The 25573-nt window shown below is 31.4% G+C and overlaps 1 protein-coding gene across 1 annotated transcript in view; it reads right to left on the bottom strand.

Annotated features, from left to right (window-relative positions):
- Nucleotides 1–1334: 1334 nt before the first annotated feature.
- LOC132757619 (sushi, von Willebrand factor type A, EGF and pentraxin domain-containing protein 1-like) overlaps nt 1335–25573 on the bottom strand; it is a 31627-nt gene continuing 7388 nt past the window's right edge. The window contains exons 2-26 of the mRNA XM_060748941.1: nt 22960–23158; nt 22331–22465; nt 21335–21473; nt 20902–21041; nt 20275–20451; nt 19525–19710; nt 18439–18699; nt 16284–16425; nt 16118–16146; nt 15531–15725; nt 14734–15228; nt 13967–14128; nt 12791–13157; nt 12235–12422; nt 10657–10827; nt 10061–10288; nt 9540–9710; nt 8716–8910; nt 8001–8279; nt 6763–6957; nt 6128–6283; nt 5633–5707; nt 4374–4461; nt 3346–3388; nt 1335–2738 (exon numbers count right to left, since the gene is read on the bottom strand). Of these exons, the coding sequence (XP_060604924.1) occupies nt 2718–2738; nt 3346–3388; nt 4374–4461; nt 5633–5707; nt 6128–6283; nt 6763–6957; nt 8001–8279; nt 8716–8910; nt 9540–9710; nt 10061–10288; nt 10657–10827; nt 12235–12422; nt 12791–13157; nt 13967–14128; nt 14734–15228; nt 15531–15725; nt 16118–16146; nt 16284–16425; nt 18439–18699; nt 19525–19710; nt 20275–20451; nt 20902–21041; nt 21335–21473; nt 22331–22465; nt 22960–23158 (4437 nt within the window). The 3' untranslated portion in view covers nt 1335–2717. The remainder of the gene's footprint in view (nt 2739–3345; nt 3389–4373; nt 4462–5632; nt 5708–6127; nt 6284–6762; nt 6958–8000; nt 8280–8715; nt 8911–9539; nt 9711–10060; nt 10289–10656; nt 10828–12234; nt 12423–12790; nt 13158–13966; nt 14129–14733; nt 15229–15530; nt 15726–16117; nt 16147–16283; nt 16426–18438; nt 18700–19524; nt 19711–20274; nt 20452–20901; nt 21042–21334; nt 21474–22330; nt 22466–22959; nt 23159–25573) is intronic.

The following is a 25573-nucleotide window of genomic DNA, read 5'->3' as shown; positions in this document are numbered from 1 at the left end:
CCCTGGACAATCTGCTTCAAAACTTCTACCCAGCAACAATAAAGGCGAACGGCCAAAATAAAAAAAAACAGACTTTCTAGTCAATGAAGCCGCAGAATATATTGAAGGAAGGATATACAGAACTAGAACAATCATGTGCCTTATAGTTCATTTCAGAAGAACTTGTCGGTTCTAAACAATGCCTGCGATCTGTTCTTACAAAGACCAAAATCAAAACTGCCAGAGAATCCTTCTGCTTGGTTTGATGCCGTTATTGTTGCAAAAATCAACCTTTGGCGACAGGATGAAAACCCTGTCACTAAATAAAAAGCCCTCTTAAGTGTACTCCAACCACTGCATTAGAGTAACGTCTATTACTCTTCTCGATTTGTTTGAAGCTCGACATATCATGGCCGTCTTTGGGTAAAAGTTTGAGAGCGTTATCAAAAGCTATACCAGAACAAGTCGGACCTGGGGGGCAGGAACAGAAAAAGTCATAAGCATTGGCTGACGTTTTATTCTGTGGAACTGGTAAGTTTTTTTGGTTATAAGCCTGTCAATAATTCTTTGTTTTAATAAACATGTTTATTGTTGAAAAATGATTCATATGTTATATTATTTTCAAAAACATTATTACCGAAATCAAATTTGATAAAATTATTACATATTTATTTTTAAATGATTGAAGTGTTTAATGCTATACATTTAAACTTTCCCGTCATATTTATTTTGATTGCTATACCAGGACAACCAGTTGAGTCGGAAAACGTTGGTGGAGGCAATAAACAGTATGAAGTCTCTTTAAAAACGGGGCGTCCGTGGTCGAGTGGTTAAGGTAGTTGACTTCAAACCACTTGCCCCTCACCACTGTGGGTTCAAATCCTGACAAGGACTTTGGATTCCTTCATGTGATGAAGCTATCCATCTAGCTTACGGAACGTCGGTGGTTCTTCTCAGGTGCTCGTTTTTACCTGAAATAATGCAAAAACAGGGCATATAAGGTTTTCCTACACCTGTAAAGGTGGAACGCCGGCATATGACCTATACTGTGTCGGTGTGACGTAAAATCCAATCAGACAAACAAACCCTGTAAAAATCTAGCCGTTTTCAAAACGATGACTTGCATCACGATTAAACACCTGATACATCAACCAAAATAATTGTGTTTGATTTCTCATCGTATCGCCATTTTCTTAAAACATATTACTTAAAAAGTCAGTGAGTGACCCAGTGTCAAAACTATAAGTTCGAAGTGACTATAATATTGATTATCAATATTGGTATACTTGATACATTTTGTAAAGTCTATGAGCAAAATCATCCTTATCAGTGAAGGAACGCGAGAACAGGTCAAATAAATGGGATACACATTATTACATACAGATCATACAAAAGTATTACAGAAACATCTTTTTAATTTATTCCATAAAAGGATAAATGCTTTACAGAATTTTTAGATTTGTATTTTTACAATGTCTAAAACAACGTTCTTTCCTGAAAATGAGAAATTGTTGACTCACAAAGGTTTGATATAATTCTTCGAGGCAGTATTAAAGCGGAAAAAACATTTTAATCAAGCAATATATTAAACACCACATATTTTAGAGACAATAGAATACAGAATCGACAAATACCAATTTAATTCTATATAAGACGTAAGCAAACTCAAAAATAATATCTGAATATAATATAGTTTTATTATAGATAAGAGTGAAACAGGCCATAATATTTCATCTAAATGTAATATATTCTTATTCTATAAAAAGAGGTTAAACAATCTCGAATATTTTATCTAAAAGTAATATACTCTAATCCTATTAAAAAGGTAAACAAGCAAATTCTATCTAAAAGTAATATATTCTAAATATATAAAAGTGGTAAACAAACTCAAATATCTTATCTAAAATATATATATTCTATATCTTTAAACATTTCTTCCAATTGTAATATATTCTAATTCTATAAAATAAGGGTATCAAGCTCAAACATTCTATCTAAAACATATATATTCTAACTCTATAAAAAAGGCTATTAAGCTCAAACATTCTATCTAAAACCTTTATATTCTAACTCTATAAAATAAGGTTATCAAGCTAAAACATTCTATCTAAAACATATATATTCTAATTCTATAAAATAAGGCTATCAAGCTCAAACATTCTATCTAAAACCTTTATATTCTAATTCTATACAATAAGGCTATCAAGCTCAAACATTCTATCTGAAACATATATATTCTAACTCTATAAAATAAGGCTATCAAGCTCAAACATTCTATCTAAAACATATATATTCTAATTCTATACAATAAGTAAACACGCTCAAACATTATATCCAAATGTCTATGTTAAAGAAAAATAAACATGTGTAGAGTAAAGAAAAAAAACAGTGTCAAAGTCATAAAAATGGTTATTGATGCAATAACGAAAACAAAATTTAGATAAAAAAGCATTTCATACAAATTTTCAGTTAAGCCGGTCGAATTAAATTTTCACAACTCATTTCCACATTTTTCTTTCTTTGTATTGACAAAGGCAACACCTATAATAGTAATTAGTAGTTTAAATTCTATCCAATGAGAGTGTTCTATTTTATTTTTCAAATTAAGTTTATCATGCACACCAACTTTCCGTTTAATACTATCCCTTTAAAATCAGCGTATCATGCTCGCTTTAAGCAACAACGTTACTTCCAAAGTTCCACCTCATCTGTCATGCAGCGCAACAGATATAACTTTATTACTGCTGACTAACACTTACCTATACAGAAAAAACAACAAGAAAATAGTTTTAAAAATGATAACCAAGAAAGCAAACTCTTAGCTGAAACTGTAATTATGATTAAGAGGTAATACCCATTCATATATCTGTCACTTTATATATTATTATTCACTTTACAAACTTATCAGAGTTTGTCATTTGCCCTGTTTAAACTTTGGTTTAGTAAACAGCAAACGCTATTTAAATGAGACACATAAAGACATATTAAAATATTTTTAATGAATTGAATAAAGGCATGACTGTCAATTTTAATTCAACCTTATGAATAGAATTTAGACTATGTTGTTATCAATGGCTGGCAATGGATTTCGGAACGTACGGACAGACGTACGGAGGGACGAACGGACGGACGGACAAGTGCAACGCTATATGCACCCCACTTTGTGGGGGCATAAAAAGATCAACAAGCAAAGGTGGAGTTCAATGAATGCAATCCCTGGACATGGAGGGGGACACCAACACTGAATGCCGAACAATCCCTTGAAGATGAAAATATAACAACATTGATTGCATATACGGGGACTGTCCGACTGTCGAATCCAGAATCGGAATGACTAGATAATGAGCAAATAAGTTATGTACTTACGCCTGAGAACTTCCATCTAGCTTTTATATTCAGGACTCGTTTCCTGATGAAAAAAAAAATTGTCTTACAGTCGTTATCTTCCTCAGATCTTTTAATGCTTTAAACGCTACCAAGCTAAACTGCTAGTCAAAGTGGTTAAATAATAAAATAATTACCCTGGGAAACATTCTTTTTTTTAATCTTTTTTTTTTTTTTTTTGGGGGGGGGGGTACTTTTGTTGTTGTTTTGTTGTTTGTTTTTGTTTTTTTTTGTTGTTTTTTTTTTGTTTTTTTTTGGGGGGGGGCTTTTTGTCTGGTTTTTGTTATTGTTTTTTGTTGGTTTTTTTGCGACTTTTCCACAGCGGTGAAATATTGTATTATTAATATGTACGACTTCAAGTTTAGCCCTGTAACAAATATATACAAGTACCAAAAACTTTGGAAATTAATGACACAAATAACTACAAGAATATTTTGCTATATAAACTATCGTTATGGCTGTCCTTGTTGTATATCAGTAGGTTTAAACAAAAAAATATTTAATCCGCGTCATGACAAAACCAACGTAATGCGTTTGCGACCAGCATGCATCCAGACCAGCCTGCGCATCCACGCAGTCTGATCAGGATCCATGCTGTTCGCTTACCAACTCTATTACAAGTAGAGAAACTGAAAGCGAACAGCTTGGATCCTGATCAGACTGCGCGGATGCGCAGGCTTGTCTGGATGCATGCTGGTCGCAAACCTACAATGTTGGTTTTGTCATGACGCGGCTCTTTTAAGAATATAAAACAACTTTTGATCTTTTTTCTTTGACACTCAAAACAAACAAGGTTGATAATTTAAAACCAGTTAATATCCATTTTCATTTTGTTACATGTTAACAAAGTTTGTCAATATACATACGACATCTGTAAAACTTCTTGCAATGCTAAAACTTTGTCTAAATTATCAGATCAAGTATCTTTAATATATGCTAAATATTCACACTGATTATTTGATAATAACAATTTAACAATAAGGATTCATAAAAACGTGGAGTAAGGTTACCTTTTAAGATGTTTCCTCAGACAAGCACTGCCAACGATAACTACTACAACAACAACAACTACGCAGACGACCACAATTATGATAACAGCTGTAAAGATAAAGTTAAAACGCTTATTAAACTATTCCTAAAATCAAAACCATAATATTTGTCAAACAAATCTGAAAAATAAAAATGTTATATTTTTTCGGACCGAAATAAATAAATTTTTCAAAATGTTTTTTTTTATGTTAGAGTAGTTTTTAAAAGACATTCAGAAAATATGTTGAAACGGTTTTTTTTTATGAAATCGTATTAAATCGTATGCGTAAGAGTCCCATAATTATCATATTATTGTTATCTTTCAATTATCATTTGCAAAGAAAAAAAGATAATTAAAGATAATAATGAAATACTAGTATAGACATATTAGATATTTCTGTGTGTTCATTAGATAGTTAAGATCAGCCTCTTTAACTATATACTGTGCTTATCTTTCTATAAAATCTAGGTCACTCTTATTCAATGGTCTAACTAAAATGAACGAATGCAGAAACATATGTTTCGGACGCTGCATTCCCTATTTCCGTTCAAGTTAATTTGCCATTTTTTAATGACATTGTATTCATACTGTGCTTACTAACAGCGTTATTAGTGAAACTATGATAATGATCTTCTCTGTTTGTAAAGAAAAAATGTTAATTTTATATTTTAAAGGCGAATTATTCCCCAGAAACATTAATGTTTAAGTCTTAAGAAAGTTCAAATATGAATTTTAAAATGTTTAAATAACGGTTTTAGAGAATGTTAGATAAGTGTTACCTGAAAAAGATGGGATAAATATGGAAAAATTTGTAATAAAAGTAGCAAAATGTAAACAAAGTAGTATTTTGACTTCCATACAAACATAATTGTGCTTTAATTTTATTTATAAAAATAGTTAGGTTATGTGTCAATAAGTAAGTTTTGGATACTATAAAAGTACACCAAAGTTATAAAGCCTTTGAGAAATAAAACATTAAAACATTTCTGAGGTATAGTTGGCCTTTAAAGGAGACTTTTAAGCAATTATCATAGTTTCAGAATAGTAATTCTTTAAAATACTTTTAACAGTTAAGTGTTCAGAATTTTACTGAAACAAATGTAATTAAACAAAGATATATTCAAGACGACAAACAACTGTAATCTTGAATAATTCAATATCTTTGAGGCTAGGTACCTAAAATTCTTTTTTCACTAGACATATAATGAAAAGTTTAAATGAAACAAATATTGCATTTACTTGTGTTGTTGTACGTTTTGACTTGATTTTTGTCGTCAACATCGTCGTCATCATCAGTTTCATTTGATATTTTCACTGAAATAAAATTGAAATAGACAAAGAATTTTTTCATATCTGTTTTGGACATAAGGTTTGTAAGAGATTGATAAAAGGAGCCTGGATGCATGATGTACACTGTTAATGTCATTAATATGCAATTTAAACACGTAATTGTTCTTGATTATATAATTATACTAAATTTTCGGTCCTTGTGTTTTACAGAATGGCAAAATTTGTATGTGTTTTATTATGCAGTGACTCACTATCAATCAATATTTTCTCAAGATAATAAATAGAAGATGTATGTATATTAATATAGCACTGTGCGACAGCTTACAGCATATATTTATCTATACTTTTCATCGTTCTTATTAGAACTTCATTCCTTTTATAAATAAATAAATGTTGATAACATCGTTAGTATTATTCATTACTTTATAATCAGAAATAACCTACATGAGCATTCAGATATATCCGAAGATCCCAATGTGGCTGTGGTATATCCAGATGGACAAGACAAACACTCAGTCTGTCCAGTCAAAGGTTGATAAGTTCCTATTTTGCAATTTATGCACTCGACGTCAACAAGATATGTTCCCACTGGACAATGTGCTGACAAAGAGAAAGAATAAAGCCCATCATTTTGCGTTTACAAATTTGGTAGCAGCGACGAAAATAAAAAAAATTGATAGTATATATTTCTAAAAAATAAAAGATAAATTTTTCTTCACAAAAAAAAATAAAACAGATTAATTTCCAAAGATTTTACAACCATGCGAATATACAATAAATCATTAAATAATAATAATTGTGCATTGATATATATAAATTTTAGATTAACCTTTACATTCATGCACGACAAATTTTTTTTAAAAAAATCATCTTTTTCTATTCAGCAACTAAATTTTACAACAATATTGTTGATATAAATGAATAGAGTTAGAACAGCCATTTCGTCAGACAAATTTGACTTAACAGTTTGCTCGGGTGCAATTTGTCATAACAAAACAAGAGGATATATTGAAATGGAAATCAAGACAAGCCATATACTATTATAAAATGACAGGGGACTAAAGGGAAACACGTCTTACCACACATGCCATCCGCACCAGCGTATCCGTTCGGACATGTAACAGTGGCTACAAAATCTACTGAAGTGTTTTCAAGTGTATAATCAACACCGTTGACAGTAACTTGAAATATTGATTCTGTGTTGTTTTGTATATATTCAATGGCATCGTTAATTGAACCAAGCGCCTGAAGTAACTCTTTCATGGCAGATGTTTCTAGATAAATCAATTAATAATAGAATAGTACTTTACAATAAAAAATCGTTGATAAACTAAATGATGGCTTGAATAGATAAGACATAATTATTTTTTTCTTTACAAATGACGTTTCTTTCCAAAAGCCACTGCATATACTTTTTTTTCCAATAATTGTTTTGAATTTGTTTAAAATTCAAACGTAAGTAGCTTAAACGCTAGTGACATAAGCAACAAACGAATAACCGGACACAAGCACAACGATTTCAATAACAGAAATAAAATGAATCTGATTAAATGTTTTGTAAAATGTCAAGTTTTTGGAGCCTTTGGTTGATTTTTTAGATACATTCATTTACTCATTCAGGTCAATTCGCATAACAAAGTTGTCATTTACAAAATACAAATAATACAAAGGCAGATGTATGCAACGAGGATACTATCAAATAATTAACGTTAAAAGTTTCAAATATTTCATCAACTAGAAGAGAAATTATAGTACGTGTCACGTTACAACGCTTGTTATATTTTGCCACAACTTCAGGTCGAAATAACATTAGCTTCTTCACTACACTACTCGTTAACTATGTGATTATGTAAGGTAACACAACTCGTTCAATTAACTAATTTTTTACCTGTTAAGTTAATTTTTTCATCATTGCTATTCTTGTCCTAGTTTGATTTTGTCTTTAAGTAATTAACTATATTTTCCTAAGTTGCAAAAAATTCAGATAATAACTGACTACTATTGTTGTCATTTCATGCCTAAGTTAATTATTTTTATCTGATAAAATACTGTATGTTAATAATTCAAAGGTTTTAGCAAGGCAAATAATTAATATCACATCAAACCTGCTTAAAGCTTATCATGATTATGTAATTGGTTTCATTTATTGTGTTAGATAGTTATAAGGAACCTTAATATACCTTTATCATTTTGAAATTTGTTAAGAAATCTTTCATAAGAAATCAATGCAGTTATCTGTCAAAAAAGGATGATATAAACCAAACTACACATGAAGCATGTTAAAATAAGAACCGATCTATGCTTTATTAATTTATACCTTTTCCTCTAGAAAGATATCCTGCCGCATCTAAATCGCCTGTATCTGTCAGTTTAATTGAAAACTGCACCGTTAATGATGTTGATGGTGTTCTTCTATTACGACTTTGGTTACTACTAGAAACTGTTGTTGTTATTGAACATGCTTCTTTATTAATACAATTAATTCCAGATAAATTATCCTCAACTGCCGCACTAACATCGGTTTGGGCCGACACGGATATTGGCTCTGTGTACTCTACAGTTGCCAGTGTCCCCAAAACGTCAGGTCGATTTACTTCTATAATTTTAATTGTAAAATTTTCTATTGTAGAAAAATATACATTTACTTTCTTTTTACATGTACTACTTGTATGACAGTAGTAAGAAATGAAGCTTATAACATATGATCGTATGCCATGTGTATGGTATACATTACGATCTGCTAACAGTTTAAAGAAAATATACCTATTTCACAGGGCGAGAAATAACAAGTCAATTAACTTGAATGTTTTTTTGTTTTTGTTTTTTGTTTTTTGTTTTTTTTTTAAGAAAAACGTTTATGTAAATACAATCATCTGATTCATTTCAGAATGAAAATAATAAGCTTGCAAAGATGTGTAGTATGGACATACGGAATCTCATTTCAAAGTACAGTTGTGAAAATCATCTCTAATACTAGGTGTTATAATAATAATAATTAAGTTTAACTCTTGAGAATAAATGATGCAACATACCAACGCATTCAGGGATTTTATCAGTTGGATGCCATCTGTGGCCTGTCGATTCACCACAGGTATATTCAACGAAGTTTGTTTGTCCGTTTGCTAAAGCTCGATCGGGAAGACAAGTCATGTTACATTTTTGCAAAGTGGCTGACACATTGTGGCAATTTACTACTGCACCATATTTTCTTTTTAGCTGTGGACAAGCTGAAAAATATAGTCTCAATTGTTTTTTACACTTTAATAGTTTCTCAATTTTAGTTAACGGATTTGACAGAAAAGGAAGAACGATAAAAATATTGTAATTATACTCTCTAAAGTCATTTGATATCTTCTGAATAATGACCGTATACCCATGTACAGAAACAGAAATAATAGGTACCTTTGCTAACAAAAAAAAATAACATTAGGGTGACATGAAAAAGTTTAGAGTGAAATAAATAAACAACAGGATAATACCACTGTCTGTCTTCTTATTTCAAATGGTCATAACCGGTAAAATGAGATGAACGAATATATTGAGGCAGTTCCGTCATATCGGCTTTTGATCATTCATATGGCATAAGATATAAAATTGTAAAGCAATAGCGTCAAAAAATTAGTTTGGACAGGCACAATGCAACTTTTAATGATCCAATAAGAGCTAACAAGTGTGTTAATTTTCTTTGTAGGTCATTTACCAAATATTCAGTATTTCTCCAAAAATATTTTAAATTGAACAAATGGAAACAGACATCACTTGAATGTGATTTTGCAAAGTTATAATCTTCACTGATTTAAAGGATGTACAATTACTTATTGTCGGCATTAATTTTACAAAATAAAATTGTATATACCTGGACATGCTAGATCATTACAAATAAAAGAGTCTATGTTATCTCCTTCACAATCATTGCCATAAGGAGATGGAGTTGGATTATTACAGTTCCTTGATCTAGAATTAAGACCGCCGCCACAGGTGACACCACATCCGCTCCATTCACCCCACTGAGACCAGCCTCCATTTACTGTTTTAACAACAAGAATAACAGTATATTAAAAAGTTAAGATGGGTTGGTATCCCACTTTTTAAGAATTAACAGTCGCACAAAGCCTTTTATTTAAATTGCTATCTTGTACTTCACATTTGTCACATGTAGTTGAGTAAAATAAATTTTGAATTTTGACATGACACAATTGCAATTGCAATAAAAATAACCCTTTTCTTAAAAACACAAAGTCATGTTTTTTTAGACCACCAGCAAAACTTTACACTGTTGCTGGACAAGATTGGCTTAAATAATTAATCAGATGGATACCGTTGATACTTGTGAAACAACTCACTATTACTTTAATTTAACTTTACATCTCTTCCTACCTGGAGGTATATCACAAAAAACTCCACTGTATCCTTTATTACAAGTACAGCTATACGTTCCATTGCCAGACTGACAGTCACCTTGAATACACTGATTGTTTATGCAGTAATCTGGTGGAACATCACATAAATCCCCAGTCATTCCTCCGTGACAAATGCACGAGAAATCGTTTACCATATTTACGCAAGTGTGGTTCCCACAAGGGTTGTTAGCACATTCGTTAATCGCTAAAAATGATTACAGACGTATTATTTTACGTTTTTAATTTCGCACTATGTTGTTAACTACATCCATTTATAGTCTAAGAACACCAGAACCTCCATCAGTAAAGCATTACCTTAACTGTGTTGGAGTAACTAAAAAGTTATCAAGATTAAAAATACATCTGTAATGATTGATGTGTTGCCCTTGATTTACTCATTTTTAATCTATTACAGTTCATAGATGATAAAGCATTGTGTTTCTATTTCAACGGTTAATCATTTGAAAGAAAGAAGTAGCGTTTTTAATTTCTTGAAAACATTATATATCATTGACATCTTGCGAGTAGTTTTTGACATTTAGTGTGCTAGCAACAATGCGATTGAATTCTTACGGTCACATGAGGTTGGTGTTGTGATAGCAATGCCGTTTTTGATATTTGGCATTATCCCAGACATGGAAAACAATTCATCACTGTGTGTAACTGCGCATGTCTGTAATAATGACGTAATATTATCTTCAGTAAGTGCGCGACCATAAAGGACTAATCCTGACATGTAAAACCCTGAAGTAAAATAATAACAAATCATCAAAATGAAATATTCCAACGCAATAAAATCTCTTACTTATTACGAATGTAATTTGTTTCAGAAATGTTGCATAACTAAGAGTTTGCTTGGCAAACACAATGTACAGAATAGCTTACTCAGTCAAATCTAAATGACTTAAATGCACAACAAACATAACTTATTGTGTGCAATAATTTTCTCAACAGTCGACACGTGCTTTTTGTTGAGCATTTAAGACAACAGAAAACAAGAACCAGGCCGAACTGGGTTATGCTCCCCGAAAAGGTTTTGGTCACAGAGAAGTAGTTGCATATTGATATCTCTGGTTATTTCAGAGTTATGTCTCGAACAAAGGTCAAAGTGCAAAAAATGAACAATGGGCAATAACTCCAAAATTTGGAAAGTCACAGTAGGGTTTGTTTTTTATTGCACTTCTACTCAGTAAGTTCTATCTACCTACAAATTATCTTGTTGATACAACTTGTAGTTTTAGAGTTATGTCTCGGACAAGACAATCAAACGAACAGGTGAACAAACGGACGGACGTACAAAGCAGGGACTAAATGCTCTCCCTCCAGGGAGCATTATTAAATCAAGCTACAAGTGTGGTTTGATGGAATGCATATACCTCTGCTACATACAGTGTTTGATTGAATAAACAAAATTATTTTAAAAACATAATTAACTATAAGCCGTCTTACAAAAGTTTACTTTCCAATCAATTTTCAACAAAAAAAATGATGAATTAAAATATGATAAAGTATAATTGTCAGATACACTCGACGAATTTCCTTATATATCAACATTTCTATTATACAAATCATGACTCATAAGTGGGGCTAAGAGCGAGGTTTGGTGCACCATTAACCGGTTTAAACTCCCCAGCAGTCATTATTATGCTGCTGACCGTTCCAAGGCGGCGTCCCTCTGTGTTCCTCAGATGTTTGTCTATGTCGTTTCTTACTGTTTTGGTGACACTTTAACTTGTGTCCCTTGTTGTTTTTCTCGTCCAGGGTAAGTATCTTCCCCATTGCCTCTAGTTTTTATTTCATTGATTAACGCCCCCCCCCCCCCTCCCCCGGTCTCCTGTCCCCATCCCCTCTGTGGGCATATTCTTTTCTTTTAATTCCTAATCAGTTACTTATTATTTATCATTTAATGATTAACCCGTCCGTGCTCTGCCTTGCCCTGTCCTGTTTTTGTTTGGGGTCCGCCTGGACTCCTTGCCACTGGTTCTTGTTGCTGGGTCATATGGGGGTTGCGTTCATTGAACGCCGCCTTTCCTTGTTGATCTTGTTTATCATATTTTACGTTAAACACAGTGCTTTTAAATAGTACGTTGACACATCATATATTGTGGACACATGTACAAAAAAAAAACAGTTAGAAAGGGGAAGTCGTACCATTAGAATCAGCAACTAATTCAACACTGCCGGCAGACACTGTGCGTGACGGTTCAATTGCTATTCCCATGTCAACTTCCAATGACCCTGCAACATATAGTCGCAAGGTGCCAGAGGCTATATCAATTTCACAAATAATGTGTGTCCAGTAATTGGGTGACAACCTTGCACTAGTCAAAACAACGTTTCTGAAAATGGAAATGTGTACTAATTAATGACAAATACCTACTGGTAAAGGTAATAAAGATATTAAAGGAAATAATGTTTATTATGACACTTTTTCGACTGTATTGATTTTTATATTGCATTAGACAAAGAATTTCATTATATTGTGTGGTATTGTCTTTAATCTAATTTGCATAACATTAACTTCAAGATTGTTTTCTTATTTTTAACATTTCAATATATCGTCTAAATGAATTGAACAACGTAAGTGTTTTACATGTTTGCTAAATTTAACTGACAAATTCACACCTAATGTAAAGTTAACACTTTTGACAGTCAAAAACTGGTGACACTTTCAACAATCAAGTAATTTGAAATCTTAAATTAGTACCCTGATTCAACTTGTATTGAGACCTCACTTGCTACTCGAAGAGTTACAATATCGCCATTGGAATCACCAATGTAGATTGTCACATTTTTATTAATTTCATCATGTACCTTCAGCCAAATAGCCATTGTAAAAACTGAAATATTATCAGCTGTGAAAGACCCAATTACAGTCCTATCAGCTAAACCATTTACGAACACGTCAAATAAGTCGCAATCATCTGCAGATGTGCTGTTTGTTTTACTAGTGGTTTTACCCGCTGGACATGAGAGACAGTAAGATTGGCCTTTTTCTGGTTGGTAAGTGCCAACTGGACAAGCTGAACATTGCTCCATTGTAGTACTGGAGAAATAGCCAGGGCTGCATAATTCTGTAACAGACATTTGTCAAATTGGTTTACATGTAATTTAATTATGTCTGAGAAATGATCATATGATTTTTTCTAATAGGATATACCTAAGCATGGATTTTTAGTAACAAGAAGTGATAATATTAAAAACGAAGGATGATTACACGGTATTACTTAAAGATAATACTTTTCCGTTATAATCTATATTTAAATCTGATATTATCAATTATAATACCACTCTTTAATTATTTTGTTATTAAATAATAGTTACTATGATTATTATTTTAATTATAAATTGAAAAAAAAGTTCAATATACCTCTTCCAAACAAATATTCACAACATTGAAAAGTTTTACTATTTGGCCTCTGCTAAATTATTATATAATAAAGGCTCTGAATTTAAAACGCATACCAAACGTCAAGAAAAACAATATCTTTTTCATTTATCACAACAGCAGATTTCAAGTGACGTATGGAAGTTGTAAAAAGTTTCTCGTACCTCCCATCTTTGTTGTTATATTTTTCTTGTCCTTCGGGGTCGTTGACTTTTAAGTGTTAAAAATTTATTTGCCGCTCAAGCCGGTGCTAGGGGTTAGAGGGATGTTGTACCTTTTCATTGTCCCTCACGTATAGACTCAATTAAACCAAGTCTGCATTGAATTGTCATATTCTTTTGTTGTGTTTAATGCTTCCGAGAAAGCACCCTTTCACCAGATTTGTTTGCATAAATCGAAACTTTAGACAATTAGAATACTGTAATCTACCTTTTTTAATGAATTAAACATTGGTATCAAAGTTGATATAAAGAATTAAACAGAAAGTTAACTCACTTAAACATTTGCTTATGTCTTTGGTGCCAGTAGCTAGTGTACTGTAGCCGTTTTCACAAAGATTGCATTTGCTGGCCCCTTCATGGTCGATATATTCACCTATTTTACATGCCTCACAATTCCCCGAATCAGAGTCAAGGTAAAACCCAGCTGGACAGGGTTCTGAAAAAAAAATATTTCAAGTGATGCCTTTTAGTATAAGATATATTAACTAAAAAAGAGGACGTTCATCTGATGATAAAAAAATAAAAACATTCATATCCGGCACATTGCAGCAAAATTTCGGAGCGAGTTAAACATGATTGTTTGGTGTTGGATTTGTGGTTCAATTATATCTATTAGATATCTTAATAACAATTTTAAGCGAAATTAACAATTATTTGCAGGCTCTTAGAAACTGATAAAAGAAGCATTTTTTAGAACATAATTTACGTGGTGCCAATTTTGTTTCTTTTCTTAGTTATCTTCCCTTGAATGTTTTGTATGTAAGTACATGTATATGTGAAAATTGTAGTATTTATAGTAACAAATATATTTACAAACGTTTTGAAAATCATCTGGATAACTTTTTAGACATTGTGTCAATTCAAGTTAATAATCTTTATTTAACACGTCTCGAACAAAAATTAAAACATAATATGCTTAGGAAGCATATTTAAATCTCTATACATCTTGGTATATATAAACGATTCAAATATTTTAACCAGCAACTCCTATTGGTACACAACTAGTTAAATTATAGACGAAAATCGTTCATAAAATCTTACTGCATGACAGACTTCCTGTATCAACTTTATAGCCTGGATCGCAAAACAGATTCGGAGTACCCTTCTGTACGCCGTCAATAGGTAATGTCAAGCCCTCCCCATTTAAAATTATACCGCCGTGAGCATCTTTCTCTATTTTGTCAGCTATACTGTTCAAGTCATTGGTAATGTCGATGTATGCATCTTGTGTTGACTTGTCCCCTTGGCGCCATTTTTTCATAACATTGAATCTTATTAAACCGTACGTATTTCGTTTGTAGATAACGTGTGAAGTTGCAGATTTCCGTTTTCTGCTTGGCGTATCACCGCAGACGACATCTAAATTTTCTATTTTGCACGTGTTGTTGTCGGGACATATAGAGTTGTCAATATCAGCTTTTACTCCGGCTAAGTAGACTAAAACCTGTTCTTTAATCTGTGTTTTTGTGTCATTGTCATTGCAGTCTCCGTCGTAATACAGTTCCATCGGTAGATTCAACCAAGGTGAAGTCGAAACTGCAATAAGGCGTAAAGAATATGCATATTATCATTATATTTTTTTTTTTTTTTTTATTATTATTATTATTATTATTATTAGTTTTAATTTTTATGTTGTTGCCTTTGTCGTTGTTGTTGTTAAGCATACATTTTGCATATGTACTGAATACGAAGAAACTGTGATTATGTGTTAATATGTTCTAGGCAGAACGCGTAAGGTTCATTAAAGCAGTAAGATATTGTAACAAATGTATTATTTAATTATTCAGAAATAAACATTTACAATCCAAAAAGACGTTTGATTGCAATCATTTACATACCTATACAGTCAGGAAAATCGTCTAAAGGAAACCAATTTCCACTATCTTGACACGATAGCCTCCCTTGGAATTGTGTTCCCACAGACGGAATATCATATCCTTTTTGACAAGACATGATGTGGAGAGGTCGAGCGTTTATAGAGTCAGTCGTTAAACTGCCATGTGAAGGCGGGTCTATTGGCGGACAATCCACCACTGTAGAACGTTGGCAAAAATGATAAAGACATATTTGATTGGGTTAGCCTTTATGCAATTTGAAGTTTCATTCATAAGCTGATAAATAAAACAGCATCTCTTAACAACACGGAAGCTATTATCTTACGTGATTCTCTTGCAAATCTCGCAAATCAAAAATAACTAGCTTAAACTTATATTAAAATTCAAAATCAAACAAAAAAGCAATTACAAAAAACACATACATTCAATCGATTATGAGTTCTAAGCAGGCGTCATCTTTCATTTGTAATTATAATTCTTCATAATAATCTAACCTTTTCGAAAGAAACAACTTACATGTGTATTTAGATTATTGGCAGGTTGTGTATGCAGTCTTGTTGAAATAAAGTAAGAAAAATTATATTTTTTACTTAATTGTCCGTCTTTTTGCCCTTTTTGGCTAAAAAAACATGAGCTTAAAGAGAAACGTGTAAATTAATTAAAATGAATAAATAAAATACCTTCACAGAACGGAGAAAATTCCTGTCCCCAACTCCATTTCCCTTTGTCGGTCAATCCATCACGTTCACATGTTACTAGGTTAGTGCCATCAATGGCAAGTTAAGGTCACAGTAAAGTATACAGGAAACACCATTATAAAATAACGTATCGCTGCAGTTGTACATCATGAAACGGGAGTTGCTTAAAGAATCCGTTGGACCAGTGAAACATTTGATCACTGAATAAATGAAATACATGGTTGCATAGTGACATTTTAGTGTGACAAAACCCCCATTATAGTCATAAAATGAACGTGTTTATATTCTAAGCAAGGCATACCGTTGTTTAGCATCTTTTTAATCACAACTTCAAGACATATTTACTTAAAACGCTAATAGAACCGATTTTTATGTACATTTTTTCTTTTTTTGCTGTCAGTACCGTAAAGGAATCAAACTTTGCTACTTTGCATATGAACTGATTGCACTGATTAAATAACTATCGGTTAGTTTTTATTCTTTGTTTCCAAATAAAAATGATAAAACTTTTTATTACCAATTCAATGAAATTATGTTTTCATCACTATTACCTTCTTCAAAAATTCGAGGGCAACCACGCTTCCAAAGCGAAGCGACCATAGCTGGGATAATCATTAATTGTAATCATTGATTTTTTAATCAATTAAAAGATTACACTATAATCATCATGTAATTAATTATATTGCCCAAAATTGATTACTTTAATTGTAATTAATCAATTACAGCTAAAATTCAGTCAGTAATTATGATTACAATTTGATTGACATTGATTACTTTCAGATTTAACAGACAACTATTTTAATCCAAAGGATGCCTTTATTTTACAAGATACAGTTAAACTTTTGTTTTACATATTTACAGTAAAAGCCCTTAATAATGACCATCATCTGGGCTGGACCAAAGTGATCTTAATTATGGGGTGGTCTTAATTGTGAATATTCTTAGCATTGCTTACATACTTTATGAACATGGTCTGTTTTAGTCATTTTGTATGGGAAAAAAACAGTATGTATTTTAAGCTACAAATACAATATAGAAGACACAATAAAAGTATGCTATGATATCTGTTGAGAGAAAAACATATTTCTGAAGAAATTAAACATTAAATTATCTTTGGTCAGATTTCAATATCAATTATTGTATGATGAACATGAATCACCTATCAATTAAAAATAATTCTTCACAAAATAAATTTGCTGAATGCAACATTAAACCACTAAAATTGACCTTCTCATCTTATTTCATACAAAAAACCCAATAATAACAGCTTTTCACACCTTGTGAAATTAAGTGTCATGCAAAGCATTCAAGCAGATCATAACAACAAATTAAAGATCTAGATAGGTGTTGACTTTAATATCAGTGGTCTCAATAATTGTCTAAAGCAAAGCATTTGGACTGAATCAGGTGGCTAATGTTGTTCTTAATTCTGGATTATGTAACCCTTTACATAAAGAACCTTGTACAAGTAGTCTTATTCACGGGGTGGTCTTAATTCAGGGGTGGTCTGAAGTAGGGAGTCTACTTTACTTTGAATGTAATCAATTATCAATCAATTACTCTCTTAAAGTAATTGTAATTTAATTGATTACAGAGGCAAGTCTTAGTAATCAATAATAATCAATTGCAATAAAATCTGAAATTAGTTGTTATCAAATCAATTACTGATCAATGTAATCATCCCCAGGTCTTGAAACGACTCATCCGCCATCAATATTTATATAAATTGTATTTAAATGAACATAATAGATGCAACTGAAATCATGCTATAAAAGTTATCCTTCTACACAAATTCTCTGAACATGGTGGTATTCTTAAAGTGTATAAATCTATATTTCTGATTCAATTATTCAATTTATTTAATTTAATTTAAAAAAAGAATACTTTCAAAATACCGGTTAAATCCTAAACATGATATTTTGTTCCGAAACATTTTATTCTATTTCTGTACAATATCCATGTGTAGAAAATAACAAACATATTCTATGTTTAAAGTTTTTTGGAGAATTGAAAATAAAGTTATCGAAACAATATATTTTTTAAAACTGATTATAGATTTTATATTAAAAAAAACATATCAATAAAATTGAGCTTGATACCATTAATTGCTTCTTTAATTCAACGACAATTGTTTTCATGTTAACAAATGGTGCAATACTAAAAAACCATATTTTCTACAATATAATTGCAATGAGTTAACGTCATACATTTACCTTTAACGTCTAAAACTATTGTACATTCAGATAGCGCTGCGAAGGAATTGCCAGCACTGTCTGTGACTTTATACATCACCGAATGAAAACCCTCTGACAAAATGTCTCCTAGTTCAGGACCAGATGTTTGCAATACGGACACATTTCTATCAACGTTGTCAGTAGCCGTTGGAACAATCCATGTGACAGAGGTGTTAAATGTACCACGATCAGCGTAGAATAACTGAGTGGTCTGGCAAGAAATGATAGGGGGTTCATCATCTGCAAATGATTCAACATCAGTCAAAAACAAGAAATATTATATTTTGTAACTTTCATAATTGTTTCCAGCATCTACTGCCAAAGACGATAATAAAGATCCACAAGGCAAAAACAACGTTCACAGGACGCAGCCCCCATCAAAATACTTATACTGACAAATGTATATATAATAGAGTAGTATCAAAGTGAATTGGTCTACATTAGTCAAATTTTTGTTTTCAAAGGTATTTCAAATATTGATAAAAAAATAACACAAATGTATCATTTTGGATAAATTTTATAATAAAATATTGGTTGAAATAGTTCAGAGTGCTTTTGTATGGGTATTGATAAGGGGGAAAATATTATTTTGTTCTAGAACATTTTATTACCTGCTGTATAAATATAAGAAATATCAGAGCATGTGTCTTAAACTTGCAAACAACATCCATGTATAATTCTTTCACGGTTTCTTGTTATGTCTGATACTAGGTATTTTCAATGTTATTATTTGTAGTATTAGATACTTTCCATTATAAATATAATTCTCATAAATATATATTCGCTTTAAATGTTATGTTTTTCAAAGATATTCTCGTATAACATCGTATGTTGTATATATACTGATTTCTTATTGCGCTTTAAGGGAGTTCGTAAGAGTTAAAATATATCAAACTTTAAACTACCTTCTAAGATAATGTGTTATAATCGTTGATCTTTTTATATAGCGTTATATAAATAATCACTATAGGAATAACAAATATATGTATATATGAGCAAACAAATACAACACATGATGATAGAACAAAATAAAAATTATGCAAACAAAACAGAAATTATACAAACCAACGCATTTGACATTGTTGCTGTCTACCGACCATGTCTTATTAGCCCTACATGTCATTTTTGATGGTCCATTCAGTCTAAATCCATCATCACATGAGAACAGACAATCATCCTCAAATTCATAAATGGTATCATCACACGTAACAATTCCATTAGTAGTGGTAAATGGAGGGCTGCATGTCACTTCTGCAATGATATAACATTTGAATTATTTCAAATTATAGATTATTTAATCATAAAACTATGTAAATGTTTTATTAACTGACACATTACAACAAAGCGGATAAAATCACTAGATTGTATCTAACATAACATTTATTTTTATATTTTTAACACAGTCAAATAAGAATATTTCCTAATCATAGTTCAGTCTTCGGTTAAAGGCTTATTATGCCCCGGAATGTTTTTATTCTTATACCTTAAAAACTATTTTATTTTTGGTGTCCTTTCATTGTTTCCAAAAGAATACTCATTGGTCAAATACCCGATTTTCTTGTCTTTCTTCTGCTGCCTATGCCATTTTTATAGCAAATATTTTGACATTTAGTGCTATTTTCAAGTGACCAGCATCTAACATACTCTGAAACCATTATTTGAACTTTATAAGAGTCATTTTTACCATTTCTAAAAAAGTAAAAATAAATTGGTCTGAGGCATAACGTGCCTTTAAGCAGTTTCAACATTTGTGACATAAGCTAGAGTCTTCATATAAACTGAAGTTTAGATAGGTAGCAACTGCAGTAATATTACTTTTACATATTGGTGAGTTATCCCAAATTTCGTTCTGCTGACATGTTGTTTTACCACTACCAACCAGTTCATATCCATCAAAACATTCAAACGTGCATTCTCCACCGTAGATATAACCGTCTGGGCACGAGACCTTCCGTCCATTCATCGGAATTGGTGGCTCATTACATGCTAAATCTTAAATATAACATCAATTATAATCATAAAGAAGTGATCCATTCAAGCACTTTAGATTGAATGTTTATAAACATTTTATACCTTTTGAAAGTTATAATCATAATATTATTTTGCGTGTTTTGGTTTGTAACTGATCTTATACTAAATAATTTGTTTGTTTGGTTGGTTTGTTTGTTAGATTTTTACGGCGGTTTTTACCAATCTCTCCACAAGTTACCTTCTAGTTATGATCTCTGAATCAGAAATAAAAGACAAATGAACATAGGAGTAAATGTCAGAAATCAGTTTTTATAGAGAAATTTTGCCTCGCCTGAGCCCCTAAATTAAAAGATCGATTCAGTCTCTATTAAGCTAAGCTGGCGGAACTAAATTATGAACAATAATACTTTCTGAAATGTTCATAAACCATTTGAATACACAAGTCATAGCTTTATACATACATTTACCTACATTTAACATGAAATGAAAAACTGCACATGGCTGTAAGTTCATGTTCGTCTTTGGCTGTATAAATAATAGTGTGAGATTGCCCTTCATTCGGTGATCCTGGAAACGGATCGCCTTTCCTAACACCAACAGTCTGTTCATTTCTATAATGTTAAATGTACTTTCTTATTGACTTTTAATCTTCGAAAACATGCATCTTAATATTATAATATATTATGCACCTTAAATAGATTAGTATCAGGTTATAATAAATTGTGCTACAAATATATTTTAGTATTCCTTTTCATGAAAAGATTATATCATTCAAATAGTCGAATCTTTTACCAAATGATTCAATATGGTTAAAATTCAAATGATCTTAATTGAGTGTATAAAAGAACATGTTACAAAGAGATGTTTTAATATTTTATGTTTCATACAATCACAATATACATACGAAACTACTGCTTTATCATCCGTTGCAGAAGGATCTGTCCAAGTGACATTTACCGTCTTTTTCTTTTTGTCGGCTATATACACTGACTGGATATCAGAGGGAGGACAAACAGTGTACGTTGGTGCTTCAAGTTTTTTTGCTTTAATAACAAACTGATCATTTATTTTTGTATATGAGAAAGAGTTCTTAAAAGGTATTAACTGTTTTGTAGAATTTCGATTCTAAAGAAAGAATTCTTGTACAGATTTAACACTTTTTTATGTAACACTCCTTTATAATTCTAGAAAGAAGAAATCAGCAACAGCAATAAAAAATACCGAGTTCATGAAACAATTAAAACTGAATATAATTGCGTCTTCTGACAGAGCCTGGGCAGCATACAATAGTTTCCAATTTAATTATTCCGATAATATAACAATGCATAGATGAAGAACGGGATAACAACTTATACTTGCGACAAAGCACTTTATAGTAACTTATATTTAGTAGTGTAAAAAATAGACAAAATATCCATAAAACAAGAAAAAAAAACATATTGGTGAACATTTTGCTGACAAGGTTTCACTGAGTTCGGTCATGGCAAACAATTTAGAATATGTTATGCTCCCTAGAAGCAGATTATGCAGTATCTCACATTCAACACATAAAATATTTTAATCAATGTTGCCGAATAACCACAAAAAGAAATAGACATACCGAGCTAAAATCTTTAATAAAAATATTTATTAATTAATCAATTAATTCAATAAACATGGATATAATCGCGTTCCCCGTTAGTTGAATCAATTTTAAGATAGTTGCAAGTTATATACTTTAACGCTTATCAACGTTGCATGGTTTTTAAACAAAGCTTCACTGTCAATTAAAAAAGAATTACTAGTAAACTGACGTTTAAACAACCAGAATTCTTCATAAAATTGAATGATAAAATATTTGTTGTTGTTCTTTTCGTATAAACACTAATTTTAAAAGCTGGAAAAGATTAAAATTACTTACTTTCTTCTTCACATTTCATGTTTCCATGTTTAAAAAAACAATAAATCACATTACCAACTGCTACTCCTGCTAAAACTACACCTGCAGCAGCTGCTATAGCTTCGATTATAAATCGTTTTGGTCGCAGATGGGAGTCTGCAAATAAGAAGTCACATATGAATAAGCATTATTTAAAGATTTAAAGTGACTGACTGTTGACTACTTGCCCTTCATCGCTTAGGTTTGAATTTATTTGAGGTTATTATGTACAGTTGCATTATATTTTATTACAATATATTTTTTTATTTAACTCTGAATTCTACAGCACATATGAAGTATTTGAAAATGTGACCTGCCAATTGGACAAGTATCACACAAAATGTTTTAGGAACCGATAAAAAGGATATTAGAAATAATAAGTAAACAGATTTTCCATTAAAACATATCACGAGTTTTCAAAGATTAATAATAAAATTCTCCTATGTTTTCATTCAACTTTAATTTGCCTATCATTCTTGTCCTTCTTAATAATGTACTTAGTTTAGCGTACTTGATTTTAAAATCAAGTTTTGAAACATAGGCTATAATTTTCCAGTAATACAATGTATTTTTATAATCATAACGATAACAATGATATAATGAAATATGACCTGTTCCTTTTGAAAGTTTCCAGAAACCTTCGACGCAGTGGAATTGTAAAACAGTTTCATTTCTTGTGACCTGGCACAGCGAGCCGTTTGGAACCAAATATCTGTAATGCCTGTCAAACGTAGAGCATCGCATTGTATCCGTTTCTACAGGGAAAGGTATCAACTGCTTGATATTGCAGTCAGACCTTGGAATTAATGCCTAAAAATATATATGATGCAAAACAGTTTCATTTTTTGAAACCCGGGCAAAGTAAGCAAATATTTATAATACCGGCCAAACGTATGGCACTGCAGTATGTTCTTTTGGACAGGGAAAGTTAGCGATTGCTTTAAATCGCAATCAGATCGTAAATTTATGTCTAAAAATATATATAATGCAAAAGATATATAGCAGCTTATGATACAAGATATCATCAAATGGAAACAAAAACTATTTGCCTAGACATAAACGTTTATGATTTTTTCTATTGTTTATTTAAATCCAGTATACATTTGCAGATTAACATTTTACCAATTCTAGTTTTTAACTGTAAAATCATGTTTTATTGATATTACAAATATGTAATTTCTGAGTATAAGTATTCTGAAATGAAAACAATGCTTTGTACAAAAAACAAGACTTTTCCTTATGTGTTTTTATGTTTTATAGCCCTACAAAATGTTGGTATATAGTGTTATGCCTTTGGTCGTCCGTTCGGTTGTTAGCAGGTTTCAATTTCGGTCTGTATCTTTTGAACCGCTAAAAGGAAATTGAAACTACTTTGCAGAAATATTAACCGTAACTAGACGATATGCAGAGTGCAGGTTTGACCTTTCTCGGGTCAAAATGCCATGGTCACACTTAGTCATTATATATCAATTTCAAAATTTTGTGTCCGCTCCCGATATAAAAAAAAAAAAACTTTTTATAACTTATAAGGAGACGATGTGCAGAACACAGATTTGGGCTTCCTGAGATTAAAATTGGCCCCATCCCGGGGATTACTTGATATAATGAACTTACATAGAAAAACACATTTAAGTCTTATTGTTGCTTTGATATTTTGTATGTAGAATCAGTTTGTAGATTTCTGTAAAAGTTACAATAATTATGTCTATCAGATCAAAATTGGCCCTGCCATGGGAGTCACTAGCCTTATGTATTCACTTTAGTTTGAAAAATGCCTCTATATTGGAGGTCATATACTATCATATAAAGGATAATTAAGATAAAATATAAGTTTCTTGTTCGGGTCTCTATCTTTATTCTAAGATTATTTTATTACTCATTCTGGCGTACATAACCCCGCCTTTGTGCTCTCGTTAGCTTTAACGTATGCCCGTAGTTTAACATTTATAAATCTTTGCATGTGTATCTGCTGTTCATAATTTAAAATATTGGTTTTTTTTTTTTGTTTTTTTTTTCGGAGAAAGTAATACTTCTAAATAGCTATATAAAACAAATATAGGTTTGATAGGTCCTTAGAAAAGATTGGCGAATGCACGAAATAATTGTTCAACAGTTAAAACCCACATAAGCAAGATGATATTTTGTTCTGGGAAATTGTATTATGTTTACATGCAAAAACATGAAAACAACATAATTTTACCTTTAGATTATTTAAATTACGACTAGTGAGGACACAATTCAGAAGGTCAATAACATTTTTAAGCATGGTTTAAAACTCCCAGTGAAGGCAGTTCTAGCTGAAAGGAAAGGAGTGTCAGATGGTGGTAGAAGTTCAGGACCCAGAGTGATAGTGACACGCATGTCGTGCAGTGAAGATAAGTCATCTGTTATGAAGGTAAAGAGTTCTCTTAGAAATCATAGTCAATATGCTAAAGTGTACATTCATGGTGACCAAAGTAAAGAGGAAAGAACACATGCAAACAACCTTAAAAAAATCATTGATAGTATGAAAAGTGGCAATTTCCAAAATCTTGATATACGTGGTTCCAGAGTCACTGTGAAATCTCATCGTGATAGTGTGAGGGAAAATGACAGAAACAGCCATGATAGGAATGGTGAAAGTGAGCGAAACAATAGATACAATGAAAAAACGTATTATGATAATAGAAATGAAAGAGGTAGCCATAACAATCGTCATAACAACGACCATGACAATAACAATAGGCATTCTTTTAACAGACAACAAAACTCAAACAGGCAAGCTAATGGCAATGACTGGAGACAAGCACGAGGACATAGTAGGAAACACTAGGAGTTAGCATGCGGCTTTTGGAATATTAGAGGCTGGAACATTAATAAAGCATCAGATAGTTATAAATTAAGAGAAACTTGTATAAATTTCTGTAATTGTGACATCATTGGAGTGGCTGAGACTCATTTAAAAAATAATGAAAACATATGTATTGATGGCTATAAATGGTTTGGTCAGAATAGAAAAAATCTTCATAAGAAATCTAAAACCGGCTCAGGTGGTGTTGGCTTTCTTATAAAGAATTCAATTTTAACAGATTTTAATTGTGAAATTTTAGATAATAATTTTGAGGGAATTTTATGGTTGAAATTAGAATATAAAAATGATGTTACGGTTAAGATAGGTATATGTGTTTGTTACTTACCTCCCCAAAATTCTACAATGCAAATTGATGTGTATGATTTTTATGAAAA

The sequence above is a fragment of the Ruditapes philippinarum genome, unplaced genomic scaffold (genome assembly GCF_026571515.1).
Source record: "Ruditapes philippinarum isolate M1 unplaced genomic scaffold, ASM2657151v2 ctg591_1_1_1_1, whole genome shotgun sequence".
Classification (NCBI taxonomy): Eukaryota; Metazoa; Mollusca; class Bivalvia; order Venerida; family Veneridae; genus Ruditapes; species Ruditapes philippinarum.
The sequence above is the reverse complement of the archived record's forward strand: the minus strand, read 5'-3'. Positions and strand labels throughout refer to the sequence as shown.